The following is a 20,851-nucleotide window of genomic DNA, read 5'->3' on the forward strand; positions in this document are numbered from 1 at the left end:
CAAGCATTTCCTGGCTATTAAAGAGTGGCAGGATCCTTTTCTTCGAACGCCCCTGGTTTTTGCTTTCTCTTCGATGCAGCCTCATTCTCCCTTCAGTGCCCACCGGTAGTCCTCGACTTATGAGGACTGATAAGTGAGTTCGGTCCCATTTTTCAACCTTCCTTGCCATCGTTCTTAAGCGAATCACCGAAGCTGATAAGTCAGTAGCACAATTGTTAAGACAATCTGGCTTCCCCATTGGTTTTGTTTGTCAGAAGGTCGCAAAAGGGGACCTTAGGGACACAGCAATGGTCATAAATATGAGTCAGTTGCCAAGCGCCTGAATTTCAATCACATGATCTTGGGGATGCTACAAAGGTGGTAGGGTGTGAAAAACGGCCCTAGGTCCCTTTTTCCACCACCGTTGTAACTTCGAACGATCACTAAACGAACTGTCGTAAGTTGAGGACTATCTGTACACCCCTGTCATGCCCTTGTTGGAGCCTGATTCTGAGGGGGAGATTGAGCAGCTGACAGGGAGTGGGAGTGGGGCTCTGGTGGCTGTGGAAGAGACGGGGGAAGGGCACAGTCCAGCTGGGCAGAGCAGGGGATAGGTAAAACGAGGGACAAGGAATTCAGAGGAAGACCCAGGGCCATCCCCTCTTCATCCTAGGGCATGCAGGGAGGAACGGAGAAAGGAGCAACATGGCTTACTGGAGAGGAAAGGGCCCTGATCCCTTTCATGAGTTGCAACTGGGAGAACAGGATATAAGAGGGGCATTTACACACAGCTCCTTGCTGGAAGCAAAGCGTGCTTGTCTTTGTGGAGGCTTATTTGGGTTTTGGCATCCTCCCAACTGTGGTTGCTGTGTTATCCTTTGGAAGTCTGCAATTTATCATCCTGGCCTGCCATGTTAACTATTTCAGTGTGGTTTGTGTTGTTGTTTTTATTTCTAATTATCTTTACTTTGGGTTTGGACTGCATTTAATCTCTTCGTAGACTGTTTTTGGAAGAGTTTGATCTCCAGCCAAGGATAATTGGACATTGGGGCCCAAGTTGGAGGCATTCAAGGGAATTTATTTTACTTTTGTGACTTTGTCAATTTTGTGTCACAGGTCATCACAGCACCCTTGATCTTTCTTCCCTCAGGAGCTGAAGGCCTTTACAGCCAGTTGATGTGCGACTTTGAGATGGACGAGAAGGATTTCGAGGCTGATTCCTGGAGTCTGGCCGTGGACAACAGCTTCCTGCAGCAGCACAAGAAGGAAGTCATGAAGCGGCAAGATGTCATTTATGGTGAGCTCCCCCCTCGGGCCCCCCTCCCCAGCGATGGAGGCCAGGCTGGATAGCTTCTGAGGTCCCTTCCAGCACTATGCTGATTGAAACTTACCAAGGAGAGAAGCAATCAGGGGTGGGATTCTATCAGTTCGCACCTATTCTCTAGAACCGGTTGTTAACATTCTAAGCAGTTCGGAGAACCGGTTGTTAGACGAAATTACTGGGCTAATCCTGTAAGGAAGGCAGGAAGGAAACATTCTGGTGTTGCTTACAGAAACTGCCTCTCCGTTAACCCTTATTACGTTCTTGGCAGGACTAGACTTCCTGTCTCAGGAACTTCTCTGGAGTTTTTTCCCCCTCCTTTGCTGGTACTTTGCTGCTTGTGTTGAGTGACCATTCAAAGTTACAATGGCACAGAAAAAAGTGACTTATGACCGTTTTTCACACTTACGACTGTTGCAGCATCCCCACAGTCACGAGAGGCCAGGCGAGGAGATGCGTGCCTCAATGTGAGTGATATTGAGTTGGCCACGCCCAGCCAATCACATGACCACCAAGCCACGCCCACCAACTAAGCCACACCCACCCCTGGAAGCAACCTAGAACTGAGGAAAAATTTCCTAACAGTGAGAACAATTAACCAGTGGAACAACTTGTCTCCAGAAGTTGTAAATGCTCCAACAGTGGAAGTTTTTAAGAAGAGATTGGACAACCATTGGTCTGAAATGGAATACTATAGGGCTTTCCTGCCTGAGCAGGGGGTTGGACTAGAAGACCTCCAAGGTCCCTTCCAACTCCGTTATTCTGTTTTCAGGACACGCTGCTGTTACTCCGTCATGAGATTCTATCCTGTCCTTCCTTTGGGGCGGCTCTGGACCTCCAGCCCAGCCCCCATTTGCTCCCTAGCCAAGTCTCTTTCTCCCGTCTATCCCTGCAGAGCTGATCCAGACGGAGCTGCATCACGTCCGGACCCTGAAGATCATGAGCAACCTCTTTCGGAAGGGGATGCTGGAAGACCTGCAGATGGACTCCTCGGTGGTGCAGAGCATGTTCCCCTGTGTGGATGAGCTCAGCGAGATCCATGACGGCTTCCTGGCCCGCCTTCTGGAACGGCGGAAGGAATCTCTGGCTGACGGCAGCACCAAGAATTTTGTGATCAGCCGCCTGGGAGACATCCTGATCCAGCAGGTACCGGAAGGAGTATTTTTGCAAAGAGCCCCTCCCCATGCCTCCTTCCCCACCCCTCATTTCTTACTATTTATTTATATCAGTGGTGGGATTCCAAAAGTTTTGCCCCCAGTTCAGTGGGCGTGGCTTGGTGGGGGTGCTGTGCGCGCATGCACACTGTGTGCGTGCACGCACGAACCATGCACTTTGCACAGGCGCAGAGGTGTTCTGACTCACCTCCTGCAAGCCTGCATGATCCCGGTCGCTTCAGCAGCTGCCGCGCAGCACTCTGCTGTGCTCAGAGAGATCTATGGTTGAGTTGGCTCCATCATCTGAGCTGACCTTTCATTTGGCCGTCTCCTCTGCTGTGCCGCACAAAGCAGCTGTGCTTCGAAAGCAGAGGATACAGATGAGTTATGGGAGCCTGGCCAGGTAGGTGAGCCCAACAGCAGAGCGGTGGAGAGAACCAGTTCAGTCTCGGCTGCTCATCGGCGCTAGCGGCTCGGCAGAACCGGGCCAAACCGGTAGAATACCGCCACTGATTTATATCCTGCCCAGTGGTGGGATTCAATCAGTGTAACAACCGGTTTGGTGAGTACACGCTTCGTTTGAACCTGTCCAAACTGACTGAATCCCACCCCTGATCCTGCCTGTGTTATTATTTTATAAACAAAAGCAGCAAACATATCTAATAGAGGTAGTCCTCGACTTACAACAGTTCGTTTAGTGGCTGCTCAAAGTTGCAACGGTACTGAAAAAAGGGATTGACGACTACAGCGTCACATGATCAAAATTTAGGTGCTTGGCAACTGGCTCATATTTATGACGGTTGCAGCACCCTGGGGTCGTGTGATCCCCTTTTGCGACCTCCTGATGAGCAAAATCAATGGGGAAATCAGGTTCCCTAAACAATTGTGTTATAATTGAACAAGTGCAGCCATTCACTTAACCACTGTGGCAAGAAAGGTTGTAAAACGCGGCAAAACTCAATAAATGATTCACTTAGCAACAGAAAGTTTGGGATCAATTGTGGTCATAAATTGAGGACTACCTGTAGCCCTTCCTCCTTTTATTTTTCCTACAACAACAACTATGTGAAATGAGTTGGCCGGAGAGATGGTGACTAGCGCAAAATCACCCAGCCAGCTCTCAGGTGTAAAGCAGAACTCACCGTCTCCTGGTAATTGGCCTCAAATCACCCAGTCAGCTTTCATGGTTAAGACAGAACTAGAACTCACCGTCTCCTGGTAATTGGCCTCAAATCACCCAGTCAGCTTTCATGGTTAAGACAGAACTAGAACTCACCGTCTCCTGGTAATTGGCCTCAAATCACCCAGTCAGCTTTCATGGTTAAGACAGAACTAGAACTCACCGTCTCCTGGTAATTGGCCTCAAATCACCCAGTCAGCTTTCATGGTTAAGACAGAACTAGAACTCACCGTCTCCTGGTAATTGGCCTCAAATCACCCAGTCAGCTTTCATGGTTAAGACAGAACTAGAACTCACCGTCTCCTGGTAATTGGCCTCAAATCACCCAGCCAGCTTTCATGCCTAAGGTGGAACTAGAGCTCACCATCTCCTGGTTCCTAGTTTGGTGCCTTTGCCACTAGACCAAGCAATTCTGCCTTCCAGTTTTCAGGCCCCGCTGCCGAGCAGATGAAGAAGGCCTACTCAGAGTTCTGCAGCCACCACACCAAAGCCGTTAAGCTTTACAAAGAACTCTTCACTCGGGACAAGCGGTTCCAGCAATTCATCCGGGTAAGACCTTTCCCCGTTTCTCCCACATCCTTTCCCTTCTCCCCAGCCTGTTTCTGCAGCGGACTTCAGGGGTCACAAACCAGAGGAACCCTTCTGCATCATCTCCTGCCTTCTCCTACCTGGCAGCAGTTATTTTTACCTGCCTGCCTGCCTGCCATCCTGCTTGCAAACCACCTGGGAATTCTCCCAGTGATTTGGCTGTGGGAAGCCAACCAGAAGCTGCCTCCCCTGTAACCCTGTCATCCAGTTAACGTCAGCAATTGGGACTGCAGAGGTTACTAAGTGAGTCAACCATCCCACTCAGTCATCTAGCAAAGTGTTGTGGTTCGCCGGCAGCCTGTGCAGACGGCAGCGGAATCGGACAGTGGGGAAGAACGGGGACCAGTCCGGGAGTCTGGAGAGGACTTGGACGAGGGTCCTGCATCCGATGTAGGGATGGAGCCAGGACCCTCTGGGAGTGGGGTGCTGCCTCTGGAGCCTCCAGAGTCTGGCAGCAGTGAGGCAGAGGGGAACCTGTTCCCAGTGCGAGTATGTGCAGAGTTGCCAGAAGGCAAGAACAGTTAAAAGACAAAAGGGGAGACTTGGGAGTAAGGCTGGGAGGTATAAAGGACAGGCAAAGGTGACAAAACCTTTGCAGGAAGCAAAGTCATTCGTTCAGTTCAGTTCAGATTCATTCTTGAAGCTCTTTGTACTTCAGTTGGTTTTTTTCTAGTTCATTTGATACTTCTCTTATTGGTAGAAGAAAGGTGGGTGCTTATCTCGAGGGACTGTTTGAGATTCATTACCGGCTGGGAATGAAAACAATTCCCAGCGTTGCAATAAAACAAAACTTGTTTTTAAAATAAGTGTGTGCGTAATTACGGTCTCAGAAGCCTTGGTCAGAACACAAAGACTCCAGAAAATTTGTTTTTGCTAAAAGTATACTTTACTGAAGTTTAAGTGGTTACAGAAGTAGCAAAGCTGAATCTGAAGTTTCCCGGGCAGACAACGCAAAGTAAATTTTGCTCTTTCCTCCGGACCATCCCCCTGTTATCTGCGAATGTCCAAACAGGTGCTTGTCTATTGTTCAGGTAACAGGTGTTCAGTTCCCAGCTCTGCATACTGATAGTTGACCTTGGCTGGCTGGAGCTTCTCACAAGGCTCAGCTAGGCTTCCACGCCCCCCCCCCCTTCTTCCTTACATTCCAATCCCTTCCAACCCTGTTGATAATGTCAGGCTGTCAGCTCATGAAGCTTGGATAGCAGAGAGGCAGCCACGATAGCATCTCTTACTGACCGAAATTCCAATCCCACTCGAGGGCTACCTGTAGCCATACGCACAACCTTTTCAGGGTTTGTGCATTTCCTCATTTTATAGCCATGACCGAAGCTTTGGGGCTCAGATTTGGCACGAGATGGATGGGTGAGATGTGTACAGACATGTGCTGCTGCCTATCTTGCGGAGGTATTCTGGATGATAACCCTTCCACCCATTTCCTTGATGTTTCCAGAGATTTTCACGCTCATCGGTGCTTCGGCGGCATGGGGTGCAAGAATGCATTCTCCTCGTCACCCAGCGCATCACCAAATATCCTGGGCTCATCGATCGAATCCGGCAAAACTCCAAAGGTACCAGAGAGAGGGTGGGGCACAGGTGATCTTTTAGGGTGTGGTTATTTTAAAAAAATTCATCAACAGTTAATAGCTATGACACCAATTCTTCAAATTTGTACTATGGACTGTTTCTATCGCCTAAGGAATGAATTTCTAGTTCTTAAATCATGGAATATGCACAGTATGTCTCTTTGTGTGTGTGTGTGTGTGTGTGTGTATATGTGATATGTGTGTGTGTGTAGTATATTGTGTGTGTGTGTGTGTGTTTGTGTGTGTGTGTAGAGGTTAAGTGAAACATTACACTAATCTTCAAATCCCTCTGTTAAACCATCTGATATTGTATTTGGCACATAAAAAGTCCACAAACGGTTTCCACTCTCTTATAAAGTTGTCCAGTCCATTATTTCTAGCAAGATCACTAAGGGGGAATCCCTTTGTGTTGACCCAAAGGGGCGTGGCACAAAGGCAACACAGTCAGATAATCAGTAGGAGTCATTTTATCAGCTCCAACTTTGCCCCCAATGTCCTGGTTACCTTCTGGCTGGAGAAAAAAACTCCCAGGAACAGCCTTTGGCTGCAGGGAATCAAGTCCAAAACATGGTCAACAAAAACTGTAACTATAAGTCCAGTCAAGGCAAGAGGAGGTCATCAGTCTGGCAGGGCAGGAGCAAGAATTCCAGACGTGAAGGAACGGCCATAATTCAACACAGTTGGGAGGATGCCAGGAACGCTGATAAGCAAAGTCAATACAAGATAAACTCACGTTTGTTCCCAGAAGACACCGCTCTCAGCTGCCTTTCCTTTAAACTGTCTTCCCAGGTGTGACTAATGAAGGGAATCAGGGCCCTTCCCTCCCCCATAAGTCACACAACCCACATTGCTCCCTTCTCTGTTCCCCCTTGCGTGCCCTAGGATGAAGAGGGGGTGGGTCTGGGTCTTCCTCTGAATTCCTTCTGCCTTGCTCTACCTCTCCCCTGCTCTGCCCAGTCGGACTTTGCTCTTCCCCAGTTTCCTCCACAGCCAACAGAGCAACACTCCCATTCCCTGTGTCAGCTGTTTGTCTTCCTCCTTGGAGTCAGACTCCCGACGGGGACGTGACACCCTTGGAGTGCTTCAAAAGCCGTTTGTCTGCCCTTCTGGGCTGAGCAGCTGCCTCTGAGTTGCCTGCAAATGTGGTTTCCCCTCCTCTCCCTTCCATTCCTTTCCCAGACTCTCCATGAATCCGCTAATGTTCTCTTTCTCCCCCTCCCTTCCCCCAGGGAATGAAGTAGATCAGAAAGATCTGAGCACAGCTCTGTCTCTGGTCAAAGACCTCATCTCCACCGTCGACCAGGAAGTGCACAATCAGGAGAAGAACGCGCGGCTGCAGGAAATCTACAGCCGGGTGGATGGCCGGACGAAGGCCTACCTGCCCTCAGAGCGGGGGCCCTTCAGCAAGGAGGAGATGCTGCGACGGAAAGTTGTCCATGACGGCTGCATGCTCTGGAAGACCCCCGCAGGACGCTTCAAAGGTGCAACAGCGGTCTTGCTCGAGTGGCGGGGAAATCCCTTCCGTGGTTTTAGCCTCTGAACGAAGGAGGGGCAGGTTCTGCACAATGATCAGGCGAATTGACGCAGGTGGTCCTTGACTTAACGGCCACAATGGAGCCCCAAAATTTCTGTTGTTGAGTGAGATGTTGAATGTCGCTCTGAATGTCGCTCTGTTTTTGAGACCTTCCTTGCCACAGTGGTTAAGTGAATCAGTGCAGTTGATCAGTCAGTACCCTGGTTGTTAAGTAAATTACTGGACTTCGTAAGTTAGCAGACCGGTTGTTAAGTGAAACTGGCTTACCATGACTTTGCTAGTCAGATGGTCACAAAGGGGATCACATGACCCCAGGAAACAGCAATGGTCATAAATATGAGTCAGTCGCCAAGCGTCTGAATTTCGGTCACGTGATTAAGGAGATGCTGCGATGGTCATCAGTGTCAAAAACGCTCCTCAGCTGCTTTTTTTCAGTACCGTTGTGACTTTGAAGCATCACTAAATGAACGGTTCTAAGTTGAGGACTACCTGTAAACCAGAGTTCACCAAACTTTCTGGCTTTGCAGACTGGCAGGGGAGGGGGGGGGATGATTCTGCGCATTGAGTGATGGGCAAGAGTGCGTCAGCACTCCAACTAACCAACTCCAACCCAAGAAACTCCAAGACAAACATTTTGTCAGGATTCCAACAATCGCCCTCATGAAATCACGATTCTCGAGCCAAACTTCAAAAAGCTTCAAAGGATTCATTAGAGGCGACATACTGGCACTGCCCTGTATGAAGGCAACTCTGGCAGACGTAATTTACAGTCCCCTGTAACCCTGTTTCCCGCCTGGGTGTGTCATAAATCATATTCTCCTATTGAGCACATTCACAAGCTAGGTGTCATCATTCATGTTCTCCAATTAAATATATTTGCGGGCAAAAGCTCTGGTAGTTTAGTTACAATCTTTTAAAGCTAAGAGTTGGAATGTACTTTCTGACTGGGTTCCGGCAGTTACTCCAATTAAATCATGAGCCTCGAGCCACACTCCCAAAACTAAAGAGGATTTATTTGAAGCTACCATTCTATGTCCGGCACTAACCAAGGCGTTGCCAACTCTGAGATACGTAATTCACTGTCACCCTTAATCCTGCTTCCCCCCACCCCACCCCTCTGGGTGTATCATCCAACGAAAAACATCCATAGCCAAGAGTCATCAATCATGCCCTCGAATTAGATTTTTTCACGGCAGAAACTTCAGCCATCTAATCAGTATTTGAAGAAAATATGAATGGAATTTACTTTCGATTCCACACTGTTGCCTGCTCTTTAAAACTCTCCCCTTCTTTCTGTTGTCAACTATAAAACGTGTATACCAAATGTTTTATGAGTTGACACTTTCTATTCCAAACTGCTGCACTGCTCTTCCAGATTTCCTCCCCCACTTTTTATGGCAACTACTAAAACAGGCATAGGAATGTTTTATGACTTGACACATTTCCTCAAAGTTCCATTTTATTAGAGTTGTCATATTAGCACATCTGGGAAATCTGAGAGTTCCAGGTTTTCTGTTCCCAAAAGAGAAATCAAAGATCCATCCCCTGCGCCCACCAGCCCATCACATGGCCCAATCAAATCTTCGTCCCAACTGGAGACATTCTTCCAGTCACTCCCTTCCAGGTGCAGGGCAACATGTCCTTGACTCTCTGAGAAAGGAATGTTGTTGTGTTTAATCTTCTGCCTCTCTATGAAATCCCCCTCCCAAATTCCCAGGCACTGAACTGTGGCAGCCTCAGAGCTTCCAAGTAAAAAATCGCTTCCAAGGCTGACACACGCAACGCCACGTGTGCGAGCAGCAGACAGACACACACACACACACCATTTGTGCAAATGGAGCATGCACACACACATTCGTGCGAGTGGGGATGCACACTCACATTTCCGGGGCCCAGTTCCCAACGGCTCAAGGTTTGGTAGTGGGCCTGGCCTGGAGGTTGGGAATCCCTGCAGTAAACTGTTCTTCTCCCCATGGTCCTTTGTCCGTTTTCTCCCTTGCAGATGTCTTGGCGGTTCTGATGACGGACGTTCTCATCTTCCTACAAGAGAAGGACCAGAAGTATATTTTCCCCACCCTGGTAAGTGCCGTTTTGTTTTTCCATCACCTTTTCCTGTGATGAGATACCCAGGTCTCAAAATAGGTGCCTCTTGGTGCAGGGCCGTGGCTGTATTTAGCAATAGCACTTAGACTTATATACCACTTCTCAATGCTTTCCAGCCTTCTCTAAGCAGTTTACAGAGTCAGCCTCTTGCCCCCAACAATCTGGGTCCTCATTTTACCCACCTCGGAAGGACAGAAGGCTGAGTCAACCTTGAGCTGGTCAGGATCGAACTGCTGGTAATGGACAATCCTGCATTCTAACCATAGTGCCATGACAGAAAGAGAAAGGAAGGAAGGAAAGAAGGAAAAAGAAAGAAGGAGGGAAGGAAAGAAGATAGGAAGATAGCAATAGTTCTTAGACTTATATACTGCTTCTCAATGCTTCACATCCCTCTCTAAGCGGTTTACAGAGTCAGCCTCTTGCCCCCAACAATCTGGGTCCTCATTTTACTCACCTTGGAAGGATGGAAGGATGAGTCAACCTTGAGCCTAGTGAGATTTGAACTGCCAAATTGCAGGCCGCCGGCAGTCAGCAGAAGTAGCCTGCAGTACTGCACTCTAACCACTGCGCTACCAAAAAGGAATGACATTCCTACGGTTGCTATGAACATTAAATGGATGATCCTACCCATCTTATCTATCTATGAGTAGGAATTCTGCACATGCTTCTTTCCTTTCAGGACAAGCCAGTAGTCATCTCCATCCAGGACTTGATTGTCCGTGATATTGCCAACCAGGAGAAGGGCATGTTCCTCATCAGTAACGCTCCGCCGGAGATGTACGAGGTTCACGCTGCATCGCGCGATGACCGCAACACTTGGATGAAGGTCATCCAGCAGAGTGTGAAGCTGTGAGTGTGTGTGTATGGGGCCGGTGGGGGGCAATCTTGCTCTTTCCTCTCACCCTTCCATAGGTCTGGCAATGGGACAAGCAACCAGACGTGCACCTCCTGTAAGGCAAGGAGTTGATGGGCTTTGCTAAAGGACTACTCTGAGCATGCTCTAGTCGAGGTTGGCTTGGGTGTGATGTGAACCCAGCCAGTTGTGGGATGGTGCACAGCAGATCACGCTATGTCAGGGGTGTCAAACTCTTGTTTCTTTCTTTCTTTCTTTTTCTTTTGACAGGTACTTTATTAAATTTTATTAAATTTTCAAAATTTAAAAACAAGAAATAAAACTTATTATATCATTATATCAACATCATTATATCAACATCAACATCTTTTACATTTCCTTATCATCTTTTCTATATACACATTTCTTTCATTATACAATTTCAACTTAATATATAAATAAATATAGATATGAATGTAGATGTAAGTATTTACAGTTTCTTATTCTTTACCTAATTGTCATTCTGATTTTTTTTATTCCTAAACCATTCATACGAGGCATCCCATACATTATAATATATCGACTCTGTTTCATTGAGGTCTGCATCAGGGTTTAGTTTAGTTTGTTTTATTGTCATTGCACCTCATAAAACGAAATCAAACACGCATCTTCAGTGCATATCATGACCATGAAAATAAACACAAACACACATCCTTCACACTCCACACATTGAATTGAAAACCCCTGATATTGCATTTATATTGCATTACACGGTAGAATTCAAAAGAGCTACTGCCCTGGGATAGAAGCTGTTTTTCAGCCTGTTTGTCCTTGTTTTTATTATCCTGTACCTTCTGCAAGATGGTAATAGTTCAAAAAAAAAAAAAAAGGGTGCCCTTTTGTGTTGTGTTTGACCTCTGGGGTGGGGGGAGGAGGGGGGCATGGCCAGGTTGTCAGCGTTCCAACTAACAAACTCCAAGATAATACATTTCCTCAAAGTTCCATTTATTAGTGTCGTCATATTGGCACATCTGGGGAAAGTCCAAATCTGAGAGTTCCGGGTTTTCCCTTCGTAATTGAAAATCCAAATCCCATCCCCTGCTAGTCCATCTGCCCCTCCCATCAGTCCATCACATATCACCATCCGTCCCAACTGCAGACATTCCTCCAGACACTCCTCTCCAGGTGCAGGGTAACTTGTCGTCAACTTCTAAGAAATAATGTTATGTCTAACCTTCCACCTCTCTGTAAGTTCTCCCCTCCCAAGTTCCCAGGCACTAGAACCGTGATGGCGAACCTATGGCACACATGCCACAGGTGGCACGCAGAGCCATTTGTGTGGGCACGCAAGCCCCAGCCAAACCTGCCTGCACTGTGCATGCACACGCCTCCCAACTGATTTTTTCCCAACTGTTTTGAGGCCTTTTGCAGCCTCCCAGAGGCTTTTCAGGACAATTAGGCCCGTTTCGTCATTTCCTTTCGTCACCGGAAGTGACGAAACAAGCACATTATTCGTCCTGAAAAGCCTTGCAGAGGCTTTTTCCAAGCCTTTGAGAGGCCGAAAAAGGCATCAAACCAGCCGAAAAATCAGCTGTGAGGTGCAGTGCAGATAAGGGGGTGGCAGAGGGATTGTGCGTACATGCGCAGGGGACGTGGAGGGGTGCATTGCATTCTGGGTGCTGGCATGCAAGTGCACACGTGGTAATGTGCATGCAATTTTTGGCACAGGAGCCCAAAAAGATTAGCCACCACTGCCCTAACTGTACCATAACATGGCTGTAAGGAGCGGCCTTTAATTTTTCCAAATAAATAAGTAAAAGCCATTTATACAAAGAGGTGGATTCCATTTATTCGATTGGAATGGCCCCAGAGAGGGAAGCCCAAATCCTCTTAAGATTCATTGTAGCTTTCGGTGATCATGACTTTACGGCCTTTGGGGGATTTTTTAAAAAAAAAAGATAGCAAGGATGGAGGGAGGGAGGGAGACTAAAACTGGACTTCCCAAAATGAGGAATGAGCTGGAGGTTAGCAGTAAAAGGGCCTCAGGATTGCCTTCTCCTTTTAATGTCCAGAAAAAGCAGAGCTTGGTTGAAATGGCCAGATGGCTGATTCAGCTGCCGCAGAAGTTGGTGGAGAGAACCCTAAATGGGATTTAATTAATTTGAGGCACTGAAAATGCTTCTATGCAACTCCCCCCCTCTCCCCAAACACCCACAGACACAGACTGCCCAAGGACTCCAGAGCGTATCAGTCAGAAATCAATCGGAATACAGCTGGAAGGGACCTTGGAGGTCTTCTAGTCCAGCCCCCCTGTTCAAGCAGGAGGACCCTGTACCATTTCAGACACATGTCCAGGCTCTTCTTTTAAAAAAATTCTGGTCCTTTTATGTCCCAATTGGTTAACCTGATGATCTTTCTGCTTGTCTCTCCGCTGCAGCTGCCCTGACCGGGCTGACTTCCCCTTCATTGAGACCGAGAGCGAAGCTTCTCTCAGGAAGCTGAAGGGTAAGGCAGGAGTGGGGTTCAAATTTTTTAACAACCGGTTCTGTGGACGTGGCTTAGTTGGTGGGTGTGGCTTGGTGGTCATGTGACTGGGTGGGCGTGGCTTGGTGTTCATGTTATTGGCTGGGCGTGGCCAACTCAGTATCACTCACATCGAGGCATGCATCTCCTCGCCTGGCCTTTCATGACTGTAGGGATGCTGCAACAGTCGTAAGTGTGAAAAACGGTCATAAGTCACTTTTTTCAGTGCCATTGTAACTTTGAATGGTCACTCCACACAAGCAGCAAAGTATCAGCAAAGGAGGGAAAAATAACACCAGAGAAGTTCCTGAGACAGGAAGTCTAGTCCTGCCAAGAATGTAATAAGGGTTAAAGGAGAGGCAGTTTCTGTAAGCAACACCAGAATGTTTCCTTCCTGCCTTCCTTACAGGATTAGGCCAGTAATTTCTTCTAACAACCGGTTCTCCAAACTGCTTAGAATGTTAACAACCGGTTCTAGCAAATAGGTGCGAACTGGTAGAATCCCACCCCTGGGGTAAGGTCATTCCCAGCTTCCCTGGACAGACATTGACTTTCCCTCCTGCACCTCCTCCTGGCAGCCACCTTCCCTCCCTCTCTCTCTCTCCCTCCCTCCCTCCCTCCCTCCCTTCCTTCCTTCCTTCCTTCCTTCCTTCCTTCCTTCCTTCCTTCCTTCCAGGGCTGGGCTGCTGAGGGTTCGGGAGAGCCCCTCGCTAAGATTCTGTGCAGTTCAGTAACCCCAACCCTAACCCCAAATCCCACTCCTGGCTGGCCCCACCACCCCCTCCCCTCCCCTCCTTGTTTTGGATGCAGGTAAATGCAGGGGCCCTTGGAAGGGCAAAAAATGGGCCTCCCGGAAGTTCGGGAAGGATAGAAATGGGCCCGTTTCTGGCTTCCAGAGAGCCTCCAGAGCCCAGAGAGGCCGTTTTCACCCTCCCAGAGGCTCGAGAAAAGCCTCTGGAGCCCAGGGAGGGTAAAAACACCTCCCTCCCTGCCATGGTGCAGGAGGCCAACTAGGCCACGCCCACCCAGCAACCAGGCAGAGATAAAATTTTTGAAGCCAACCCCTGCTTCCTTCCCCTAGATAAGATTCAGCAGTGTGACCAGGAGATTGGGGCCCTTCTCAGGGAGAAAATAGAGCTCTTTGCGGACCTCGTGACTCTTCAGAGCGGCAGGGAAGACAGCCCTTCGCCCTGGGGAAACCCCCGCTCTCTCTTCCGCACCGAGTCATCGGACTCCCTGCATGGCGAGAAACTGATCCAGGAAGGCATCCGAGAAGGTACTGTTCTCCACAATAGTAATCTTGACTTCTAACATTTACTTATCATACAACAGTATGCATAACTCGCTGGATAGCTGTACTTCGCTATGAAACTATGTGGTCGAGCTTAGTTTTTGGGGAGAAAAATAAGAGGAGAAAAATTCTGCCTTTGCCCACCAGCATCCATCGGTATTCAACTGTCCAGCATCCTGTCAGTGTGTGATAGAGCTGAGGGCTGTTTGGAAACTGAAAGAGTGTTTGCTGTGTGAGCAAGAAGGAGACAGCAAGGAGCCTGGGCGTGTCAGCTCAACTGTTGTGTACTAAAGCTGCTTGGTGCTCTGAAACTGAAACTGAAACTGAAACTCCTCTCCTCTGCTTGTGTTTTGCATTTGGAAGAGATTTCTGTTCAGGTGGGGAGGGGGAGTAGAACTCCTTAGCATCAGAGCGTGTTAATAATAATAATAATAATAATAAAATAATAATAATAATAATAATAATAATAATAATAATAATAATAATAATAATAATAATAATAATAATAATATAGGAAATACTAATGCTCTGAGGGTCATTTTGAAAAATCCTTTCTTAGTGAGCCCCTAGAAGCCAAGAAGAACATACGTGCCAAATTTAAAGTTTGTATGCTTTATGGTTCTGGAGATTTTGTGATGATGTGTGAGTGGTATTTCGCTTTCATATATATAGATAGATATCATTGTTATCAAGATTTTGATAATCTACTATTCACTAAGTATTTTGAATATATATAAATTAAAAAAATAAAATTTAAATAAAATAAAATAAAATAGAAGGTGCCATTCTCCCCACGCCAAACCACTGCAATGGAGAGACCTTAGTTTTTGAAGAAATGGGGGTCTCTGCATCAAGAGGGCTACAGAGACTTCCCTGATCCCCTCCAATCCTTTTGGATGGGCTCCAAAAGTTAAAACATCTTGCAGGAAGAGAGAGGAGGTGTCGGCAGGAGTTCTGGCTAACAGACCTCACGGAAGTACCCAAAAGAGCTTCAAAAGAGTTGGAGAAAAGGGAGGAAGCCGTTAAGGATGCCCAAATAATTTATTAAGTGCCAAATGCAAACAAAGCTAATGGCCTGAATTTCACATTAGAAATGAAACATTTAAAACTTTACCAAAGAACACCAATTCATTCATTTTTCCTTCAGACCCTCCTAAAATGTATGAATAGGTTTTGGGGAAACAGTTTTTCCCTCTCCTAAGTCCAGTGTCAAGTTTCCAACAATCCCCAGGACTCTCTGAGGAAATCCCAAAACTAGGTCTGTCCCAAAGGTGATTTTTCCCTTTTCAACTGGACTTTCTTGGTTATTTTTTTTTTTAAACATTTAGCTTTTGATCCAAGAAGCTTCAGTTGCCTTTGGGGGGGAAAAACACCTTTGGGGCAACCATGACCAGAATGATTGAGGATTTCCATGAAGTCTCTTTTCTACCCCATCTTCTGATACAGAATTTGGGGGGCTTCATCTGCTAATGCCAGCCCTCCAGAGTAGTCTTGGGATAGGAGACAGACTTGGCAAGATCCTGTGTTAGGCAAGACTCAATCAGGGCAGGTTGCAATTGCAATTTTGGTTCCTTCCCACCAAGTCTCAATGTTAGTTCTTTTCTTGGATTGGAGAAAGGACTATGGCACAGTTTTTGAGTTGGCATTGCCATGGATCTGAATGTCATCTAAAAAACACTCGGCATCTTGTACATCTGATTTGCATCTTATTGACATAGTCACAAAGGTTTGGGAGTTGGGAAGCAACATTGGGAACGTTGTATATAACCACGTGTTAGCACAGAGCAAAGAATACCTGTTGGTTAAATATGTGTGTGTGTGGTTTTTTTCCTGTCTCTCTTCACCAACAAATACATCCCCAGTGGAACTTTTGAAAGATCTTGTCGTGGGACCCACCTGGTATCCAGAACAGAATCACATGCAGGTTCCCAGCAGCTGCTCCAGCCCAAACCCCAGTAACACCACAAGTAAGAACCTCCGTTTTCTTCCGCAATTTCTTCAGCCCACAGCTTCCTCCTGGGTCTAAGGCCAACTCGCCAGGGCCAACTCACTGGGCCATGTCTCTACAGCCAACTTGTCCCAGCACAATTTGTCAGAGTATATTCATGAACTGGAATAGAGCATGGTAACAAGGTCAGCTAATGAATAGGCATAGCAAATAAGTCAGCCAATGAGAGCTGTTTGGAAACTGAAACTAGAAGTAGCCTAGGCTTGGCTCTATATTAAGCTCTGCAGCTCTGAAGCTATGTGAAGCTCTGAGTCTGTCTATTGAAAATGAAACTTCTCTCCTCTTGCTTGCCTGCTGAACTAAAGGAAAAGAGAAACTAACTTGCTTGCTGAAGACTGGAGTTCTGCTCTGAATTTGCAACATGTTTCTGTTTGAGTTTGCTCCATGTTGGAGAAATCTACAACTGGTTTGTAAAATCTACTGATTATGTTTATAAAGATGTTAAATGAAGCATCAGCCATCTGTGTTTATTTTTCTGCCACTGAATTAACGCTGCAAAACTCTGAATACAATTCTCCTCGGCCAACTTGCCACGGGACAAAAGTGACACTGTGAAATAGAATCGTTAAAGAAAGGGTGCCAAAGTGTGGGGGGGGGGGACTAAATGAAACGTGAATGACAAAAATGAAAATTATTTTGAATCATTAAATAAAATGGATGACTTTTCCTGCAGCAAGTAGACCGCAGCGTATTGTGTCCCATGGTGAGTTGGCCATGGAGAATTGGCAGCAGTGAGTTGGCCACAGCAAGTTGGCTGTTCCAATTGTTGGAAGAAATATCCATCTGTTCCAAGTTGGGAGAAAGACACTGGAAACATGGAAAGATGGTTTAATGATGAAGCAGAACCATCAAGCACATGGTCCTGGTGCAGCAGACCACATGGAGTTGTGTGAGAGAGGTATTTATACCCTCTTTTGGGCCTTGCCCTTGAGTTTCCTGTTCCTGTGGTGAGGGCATGTGTTCTATTGGTTGCTGTCAGACTCCTGTGGGGCCACGTGGGCTCGTGTTTATCTCAATCAAGTTTGGTTGAAGCCTGGAGGGTGATGCAATTTCCCCAGGTGGTTGTGCCATGTGGTGAGCTCTGCTGATAGATAATCCTATTATGTCCTGAAGGCTCATGCCTTAATCCCACCACCCTGGAGCTGAAGTTCTTTTGTCTTGTAGATAGGCTGGCCATATATCTGCTGGGGGCACAGAGTTTCTGTCTCCCTTAAGATTTCCATTTCTCTTTTAGGGGAAATGTAATAAATAATATTTTTAAAATATTCCTCAAATATTTCACTCTTCTAGGAGGGGTGGGTGCTACCTTTTTACACCCTTAGCATCCCCTCACCCTGAAGTCCACCCACAGAAGGCCCCTGAAATTTCACTGCAGGCTGCTCTTATCTAGTACTGTGGTCAGAGGCTTTGGGCTTTGTGCCGACCCAGGCCTTTGGGTTCATTCACTTCACTGTGGTTCAAATAACCACGTTGCTGGAAGCCTTGGGCAAATGACTATTCCGATTTATTTTTCTTGGTGAGGACGGGTGCGATGGTGGATAGCAGTAGAAGACAACATTGAAGTGAAACAGAATGGTCTGGGGAAAACTTGTCACTCTTTTATTTTAGTGCTCAATCACTGTTTTGAGACGTTTTACATTCCCTTTCTGGAGCTCAAAACCTCTCGTGTTCTCTTCCTACAGACGGGGAGACTGGAAGTATGAACGATGCTCTTGAGTTTACCAGGGTCGAGGCTGATTCAAACCATCGGGTGAGTTTTGGGAAGCAGTTGGACAGCTGATGAGCCCTTTCCCTGTTTCAGTGCTGCGGCCGGGCTAGGCAGCTGCCTTCAGTGGGGGACTGCTGGGTCATTTGCTCAGCCACTCTGTGAATGGGCAGAACCTTTCTGCAAGAGCCCTGAATAGAATTAGAATTAGAATTAGAATAAGAATAGAATAGAATAGAATAGAATAGAATAGAATAGAATAGAATAAATATTGGAAGGAATAGAATAGAATAGAATAGAATTAGGAATAGGAATAGAGTAGGGAATAGAATAGAACAGAATAAGAAAAGAATAGAATAGAACAGAATAAATATTGGAAGGAATAGAATAGAATAAGGAATAGGAATAGAATAGAATAGAATAGAATAGAATAGAATAGAATAGAATAGAATAGAACAGAACAGAATAAATATTGGAAGGAATAGAATAGAATTAGAATAGAATAGAATAGAATAGAATAGAATAGAATAGAATAGAATAGAATAGAATAGAATAGAATAGAATAACAGAGTTGGAAGGGACCTTGGAGGTCTTCTAGTCCAACCCCCTGCCTAGGCAAGAAACCCTACACCACTTCAGACAAAGGGTTGTCCAACATCTTTTTAAAAACTTCCAGTATACAACTTCTGGTGGCAGGCTGTTCCACTGATTAATTGTCCTCATTGTCAGGAAATTTCTGCTTAGTTCTAAGTTGCTTCTCTCCTGGATTAGCTTCCATTTGTTGCTTCTTGTCCTGCCCTCAGGGGTTTGGAGAATAGCTTGACTCCCTCTTCTTTGGGGCAAACCTTGAGATATTGGAGGACTGCTATCATGTCTCCCCCAGTCCTTCTTTTCATTAGACTAGCCAAGCCCAGTTCCTGCAACCATTCTTCACCTATTTTATCCCCCAGCCTCGTGGTGACCAAAACTGAATGCAGTATTCCAAGTGTGGCCTTATCAAGGCATTATAAAATGGTATTAACATTTTAAAATTATGTTAATGTTAATTAACATTAACATAATTTTATTTTATTTTTTTAAATAAATTTTTATTAATTTTCCAAATTTTAAAAAACATAAAACAAAACTTTATACATTGTTATCAACATCAAGACATCTTTTGCATTTCCTCACATTTTTCAGTGTATGTATTTACTTATTATTTACTTATTATTAACATTGAATGCAGTATTCCAAGTGTGGCCTTATCAAGGCATTTTAAAATTATGTTACTGTTAATTAACATTAACATAATTTTAAAGAAGGCCAATTAAAAAAAAATCATAGGGAAACTGATTCCCCCTCCCCCAAGGAAGCTGATGGAAATCTCACCTCTTGAAATTCCTTTGAAAATGTTTTCTCCCAGCTTGCCTTTAGGGTAGTTAGAAAAAAAAGGCTTATTGCTAGGAAAATTCAGGGCTTGCGCAAAGGTCATTCTTGAGACGTTCAGCAGCTTTCTGTGGCCTGGCTGGGATGACTGGGAAATTGGGGGGGGAATCCAGTAGGAGAGAGGATTTGTCCCTGGGCCCATTAGGAACTGGAGAGGAGTTCCTGGGGTGGGGTGGGGGCTTTGGTCCCCCTTCTGTTTTGAGCCGGCCCAGACTCAGCTCCCTTGCTGAGCTTTCAGTTGACGTTGGCACTGTGGCCTCTGATGTGATTGATGCCTTCCTCCTTTAGGATGGAAACGGCAACCAGGTGCAGCCCAAAGGAGTGCAGGAGGTGAGTTGGAAGCATCCCTGAGAGAAGGAAGAGGGATGATGCGGCGCTCTACTTTTGGGTGGGATGCAGGAGGGAGCTTGGTCTGGCCAGACTGAACACAGCCTTCCTCTTCCCCAATCTCCAGGAGATGCTGCAGCGCCTCAAGAGCCTCTACTCTCTACTCCATGGATTGCAGGTTAGAGCCTCCACTATTAAAGGGTTATTAAACTTAGTTAAGTTGGGAGGCGGGTGGCTCAGTGGCTAAGATGCTGAGCTTATCAATCAGAAAGGTCAGCAGTTTGGCGGTTTGAATCCCTAGCACCGCATAATGGAGTGAGCTCCCGTTCCTCATCCAGCTTCTGCCAACCTAGCAGTTACGAAAGCCCGTAAAAAAAATGCAAGTAGGAAAATAGGGACCACCTTTGGTGGGAAGGGAACAGCGTTCCATGCGCCTTAGGTGTTCATTCATGCTGACCACATGACCGCGGAGACGTCTTCGGGCAGCGCTGGCTCTTCAGCTTTGTCACGGAGATGAGCAGCGCCCCCTAGAGCCGGAAAACGATTAGCATGGATGTGCGAGGGGAACCTTTACCTTTACCTAAACTTATATTAAGTTAATGGAATGCCGTTAAGATGATGGCTGTCCCTTTAACCCTATCAAAAGCTGTGCCCTGGGCTTGTGCCAAGCAGAGCAGCTGACAATCTCCTCTCTTCATGAGCTGACAGCCTGACATTAGCAATGGGTTTGGGGGGGAAGATTGGACTCTAAGGAAGAAGCGGGGGGGATGGAAGCCCAGCTGGGCTTTGTGAGAAGCTACAGACAGCCAAGGATGTGCAGATCTGGGAACCGAGAAGCTGTTTCCAAAACCAGAGTTCCCCAATGTTTGCAGGCTGGTGGAGGGGGAGGGGATGGTTTCTGCAAGCAGCTGACAGCACGCACACACAGCTCCATTTACATGAGTGGCGCACACATGTGTCTGTTGCTCGCACAAACGGAGAGCGCAAATGAGGATGTGCACGCACTTGCCGGCAATTTCCAGAGCCCAGTTGCAAACCCCTCCCAGATTGGGGACCCCTGTCCTGATTCAGCCTTCAGTCCTTCCGAGGTCGGTAAAACGAAGACCCAGAGTGTTGGGCAATACACTGACTCTGTAAACTGCTTAGAGAGGGCTGGGAAGCCCTGCGAAGCCCTATATAAGTGCTGTTGTTTAGGCGTTGGCGCCTTCTCCATCTCTGCATTCTTTTGGCTGACCTTGTGCTGGACTGGTGTGACTAGTTTTCTGAGCCAAGCACAGCTTCACTCCCAAACATCC

At 46.6% G+C, this 20,851-nt stretch overlaps 1 protein-coding gene across 5 annotated transcripts in view; it reads left to right on the plus strand.

Annotated features, from left to right (window-relative positions):
• The window catches only part of ARHGEF2 (Rho/Rac guanine nucleotide exchange factor 2), a 170,732-nt gene that overhangs the window by 142,564 nt on the left and 7,317 nt on the right, over positions 1-20,851 (plus strand). For all 5 annotated transcript variants that reach the window (XM_087943409.1, XM_087943408.1, XM_026686470.2 and 2 more), the window contains 13 exons: positions 1,130-1,276; positions 2,196-2,446; positions 4,058-4,183; positions 5,673-5,790; positions 7,035-7,286; positions 9,342-9,418; positions 10,122-10,291; positions 12,712-12,779; positions 13,879-14,073; positions 15,951-16,055; positions 17,779-17,846; positions 19,518-19,559; positions 19,684-19,734. In XM_087943409.1, the coding sequence (XP_087799535.1) occupies positions 1,130-1,276; positions 2,196-2,446; positions 4,058-4,183; positions 5,673-5,790; positions 7,035-7,286; positions 9,342-9,418; positions 10,122-10,291; positions 12,712-12,779; positions 13,879-14,073; positions 15,951-16,055; positions 17,779-17,846; positions 19,518-19,559; positions 19,684-19,734 (1,670 nt within the window). The remainder of the gene's footprint in view (positions 1-1,129; positions 1,277-2,195; positions 2,447-4,057; positions 4,184-5,672; positions 5,791-7,034; positions 7,287-9,341; positions 9,419-10,121; positions 10,292-12,711; positions 12,780-13,878; positions 14,074-15,950; positions 16,056-17,778; positions 17,847-19,517; positions 19,560-19,683; positions 19,735-20,851) is intronic.

This window comes from Notechis scutatus, chromosome 14 (genome assembly GCF_049901735.1).
Source record: "Notechis scutatus isolate UNSWTSFEM ecotype Mainland chromosome 14, rNotScu1.2, whole genome shotgun sequence".
Taxonomy (NCBI): Eukaryota; Metazoa; Chordata; class Lepidosauria; order Squamata; family Elapidae; genus Notechis; species Notechis scutatus.